Raw genomic sequence first — 4139 nt, forward strand, 5'->3', positions numbered from 1 at the left:
AGCATAATAAGAGTCGCCCCCTGCTGGCTGTTGGGAACAACGCAGGTTCAAAGTGCTGCACTTTGGCTTCGTTCATCTTTTCCGCAGGTTAGAGCTGCAACTCAAGTCCTGTTTTTTAATTGACGGGTAATTAATTAGTTGTTTTTTCTTTAAAAAATTAGAAAATGGTGAAAAATGTCAATGTTTTCCAAAACTCAAAATAAAAAAGTCTTTTTTTTGTCCACAACTCAAAACAACAACTTTATTTTTTTTTTCATACTTGAGGAAAGAAACTGTTTAAGTTTAAGAAGCTGAAATCAGACAATTTTGAAAGTTTTTCTTTTTAAAAAAATACTCAGATTGTTTAATTAGTTATCAGAACAGCAGCTATTGATTCTTTAATTGGCCTTAAAACTCCCAAACATGCATTTTATGTTTTGTTGCTTCATCTGACTGCAGATTTACATTTAATGCACATTTATGAACCTAATTGTTTCTCAGCTGGTTCCTAAAACTCACCCAGCGTGTTATCGATTACATAAGCTAATATTAATCCTGTTTATTACGTAACTGGACGCTGTAAACAATTCCCACCTCTGCTCCCATGATCCCCTTAAGCAGGATTCATGAATCTTGTGGATTCTTTCTCGCTCGTTCACAAACCCGCTCGGAGGCGAAGACGGTCTGGCCATGTGACGATCCCTAAAAACCTCCCTAAAACGGTGGTCAGAGTTAAAAGCGGCGGTCAGTTGAGCAGACCTGTGTCACGGTTGGACTCCCGCTCAGGCTTTAATCCTCCAGCAGCCTCCTGAACTCGAGGACTTTGGCTTCTTCCAGACGACTCCCAACTCTCCGGCCAGCAGCACGTGAGTATCTGCACGGATGCATTTTTAACATTTTATAGTTACAAAAATGCACCTAATAGTCAAATTATGCATTTTTTTTTTATTGTATTGAGAAATTCTGTCATATTTTGTGTTTATAAGCCTAAAATAGTTGATTATGATCCACTTGTTTGAGCTAATTTCCGTCTTTTCTTTCTCTAATTCAAAGACGTCTCTACATGCAGCTTCTTCCCAAACAAACAAAACTCACTCTGATGTTTTCTCAGCTCTTGTAACCGAGCAGGAGTTTCCTTCCTTGTTAAATTAATCGACTCAAAAAGGCAGAAATGTGGCTTCTTCTTCTTTTTTCTTTTCTTTTTTTCTGGGGGGGCATTTTAAGCGCGAAATGGCTCACGTGACAAACCTGCTTCATCACAAGGAAGACACGGAGGTTTTCAGGAAACATTAACCAAACGTTGGAATAACAGTCACGTACAGCGTGGTGACACATTAATCTCTTTTATCCAGTTTCATCGTTTGCAGTCAGAATCCTGCTGCAGCTCGTCTCATCATTAAAGCTGCTCTTCATCATTTTGTAAAAGAAAAACAGCCTTAAACCTTTTTTTTTTAATGTCAATGTGCTCAAACTTCTCCTGAACCTGACCTCAGCCTCACGTGATCGACTCCACTGACTGAACAAACTGATTTCAGACATTTGCTAAACAAACGCAGCGTCTCAGATCCTCAGATCCTGTGATTCGTTTCCTTCCTTTGTGTGCAAACAGACCGCGGAGCTTCTGAAAGGCTGGTTTTTAAAAACTTCTCAGCCTCAAATGTATGATTTTGTTGATGTTTTTTTATTTTTTGTGATGGAAAGTGACTCAGTATGATGTAGAAATCCCAAATATTATAATTGTTTATCAAGTTAGAGCCACAGGAAACTATTTTTCCTTCAATTTTCTCTCAAACAGCAACTTTTAGTTCATTTAAAAGCTTCATTTTTCGGTGAAATTTGAATGTTTGAGTGTTTATGTTGGAAAAAAACACCATTTAATGAGGAATTTCATGCATTTTAATAAATGTTGAGCTCAAGTTATTTATTATTTGAAATTATGCAGTTTAAGTTTGCACATTATTAGGAACTGTAAGATTTTACCTTTTAAATAAAGTTTAATTAATTTATTTTGGCCTTTCTGTTCTTCTGTTTTAATCTTTTTAATTTAAATCTGACAGATTTGTGAAAATGCCACAAAAAGGGATGAATGTTAGGAAGCTGGGAAATTAGAAATATAATATGTACACACCAGATTGTGCTTTTTTTTGTTTCCCACATTTGATTTTTTTTTAATGTTTAAAAAATTTTTTAAAACGTCCATTTTCATCCTGGAGCTGAGTTTTTAGTTTCCAGGCCGGTTTCTGTCAGAAAAGTTTGTCATAAAGTACGACAATGAGTTTTAGTTGGATGTTTTTTTTCCCCGTGTTGATTTTTACATTTAAAATCTACGTCTGTGCCTCATGTTTTTATGTTTTAGAACAATTTGAAGGGAAACTGAATGCAGGGTAATTATGTTTTTATACAGTATGAATAAACCCTTTAGCACACGTGACGACTGCACTTTCAGTTTCATCGTATTTATGACGATAATAAAGATTTGTTGGTAATTATTGAAGCTGATTGATTCATTTATACCATTTTTATTACCTTGATTGAATGTTGAAAATCAATAGAAAGGAGGAACTTCTAGGTGCCTGTATGTCAACTGTTTACTGTGAGTTTATAACAGATCCATGAGTCATGTGCGGTGTGTTCATACCCTCCTGGTTTCCAGTTGTTTGAGTGACTGTTGTGGATTTTGTCTTTTCTTTAATGGAAGGTCATGAATACATCAGAGGACGACTGTATGTCCATAAATCTGATTTGCTCATTATGATTATTTTGGTTTCCAGAAACCTCAGACCTCTGTGAAGGACATTTGCTGGTTTTCTAACCTTCCCTGTCGCTCCATGTCCAGATCCGACCGGTTCCGTCCTCCATCATGTCTCTGCTCACCCACCTGCTGTCCTGCCTCTTTGGTTTGGGCTCCTGGGTCTCCATCAACGGCCTCTGGGTGGAGCTGCCCCTCCTCGTCCCTCAGATCCCCGAGGGCTGGTACCTGCCCTCCTACCTGTCGGTGCTGATCCAGATGGCCAACGTCGGGCCGCTCTTCGTCACCCTGATGCACCGCTTCCGACCGGGCGTCCTCAACGAGGTGGCCGTCGTCTACGCCGTCATCGCCGTGGGAACCGTCGCCAGCTTCCTGCTGGGCTTCTTCTGGAAGGAGACGGTGGTGGTGGGCGGCGCCCGGCGCAGCGTGGCCCTGCTGGTTCTGACCTTCTTCCTGGCCACCGTGGACTGCACCTCCTCCGTCACCTTCCTGCCCTTCATGATGCGCCTGCAGCCCCGCTACCTCACCTCCTACTTCGTGGGGGAGGGCGTGAGCGGCCTGCTGCCCGCCGTGGTGGCGCTGATCCAGGGCGTCGGCGTGGTCCGCTGCATCAACGGCACGCAGCTCCTGAACCGGACCTCCAATGCCACGACCTTTGACCTGCAGGCCCAGTACCAGCCTGCAAACTTCTCGGCCGAGGAGTTCTTCTTCTTCCTCAGCGCCATGATGCTGGTGTGTCTGCTCGCCTTCCTGCTGCTCAACCACCACCCGTCCGTGGCCCGCCAGAACCCGAGCAGGAGCTACACCAACGGGGTGAAGCAGGAGGCCCAGCGGGGCAGGAAGTGGGCCGAGCAGAAGCCCATGATGGAGCCGTGTGGCCAGAGGAAGCCCAGGAGCAGCTTCGGCAGCGGCTCCTACAGCTGGCTGCAGGTGTCCTACATCCTGGGGCTGCTGGCCTGGGCCAACGCTCTGACCAACGTGGTGCTGCCCTCGGTCCAGTCCTACTCCTGCCTGCCCTACGGGAACAACGCCTACCATCTGTCTGCGTCTCTGGCTGCCGTGTCCAACCCTCTGGCCTGCTTCATCGCCATGTTCCTGCCCAACAGGTCAGAGGAGATAAAAACAACAGAACATGCAGCAGGTTTCACTGAAGCTCTGATTTCAACCATCTGCCTTTTAGAAAAACACTTTGACAGGTTGTTCAGCTCAAACCATCCAGTTTCTGCTCAGTAAGCTCTGATTTAAATGACATTTTTACACCATAAACTTCAGACATTTATAAAGAAATTTGGGACATTTCAGCTCAAACCCTTTCAGAGATATTTTTATTCTGATAGCTGCTACATCACAGATCTTCTCACATTGAAGTCTGAGGCTGTTTAACCAATAAAGGTTATTTTATCTCATGAAC

The 4139-nt window shown here is 43.3% G+C and overlaps 1 protein-coding gene across 1 annotated transcript; it reads left to right on the forward strand.

The window, feature by feature from the left end:
- Positions 1-783: 783 nt before the first annotated feature.
- Positions 784-3834, forward strand: LOC103375826 (riboflavin transporter 2-like; the record flags this gene model as incomplete). Its single annotated transcript, XM_008306137.1, has 2 exons — positions 784-845; positions 2816-3834. A coding segment is annotated over exon 2 (995 nt), but the record flags the coding sequence as incomplete, so codon positions are not given.
- Positions 3835-4139: the final 305 nt, after the last annotated feature.

Source organism: Stegastes partitus, unplaced genomic scaffold, assembly GCF_000690725.1.
Source record: "Stegastes partitus isolate 25-593 unplaced genomic scaffold, Stegastes_partitus-1.0.2 Scaffold3014, whole genome shotgun sequence".
NCBI classification, from domain to species: Eukaryota; Metazoa; Chordata; class Actinopteri; family Pomacentridae; genus Stegastes; species Stegastes partitus.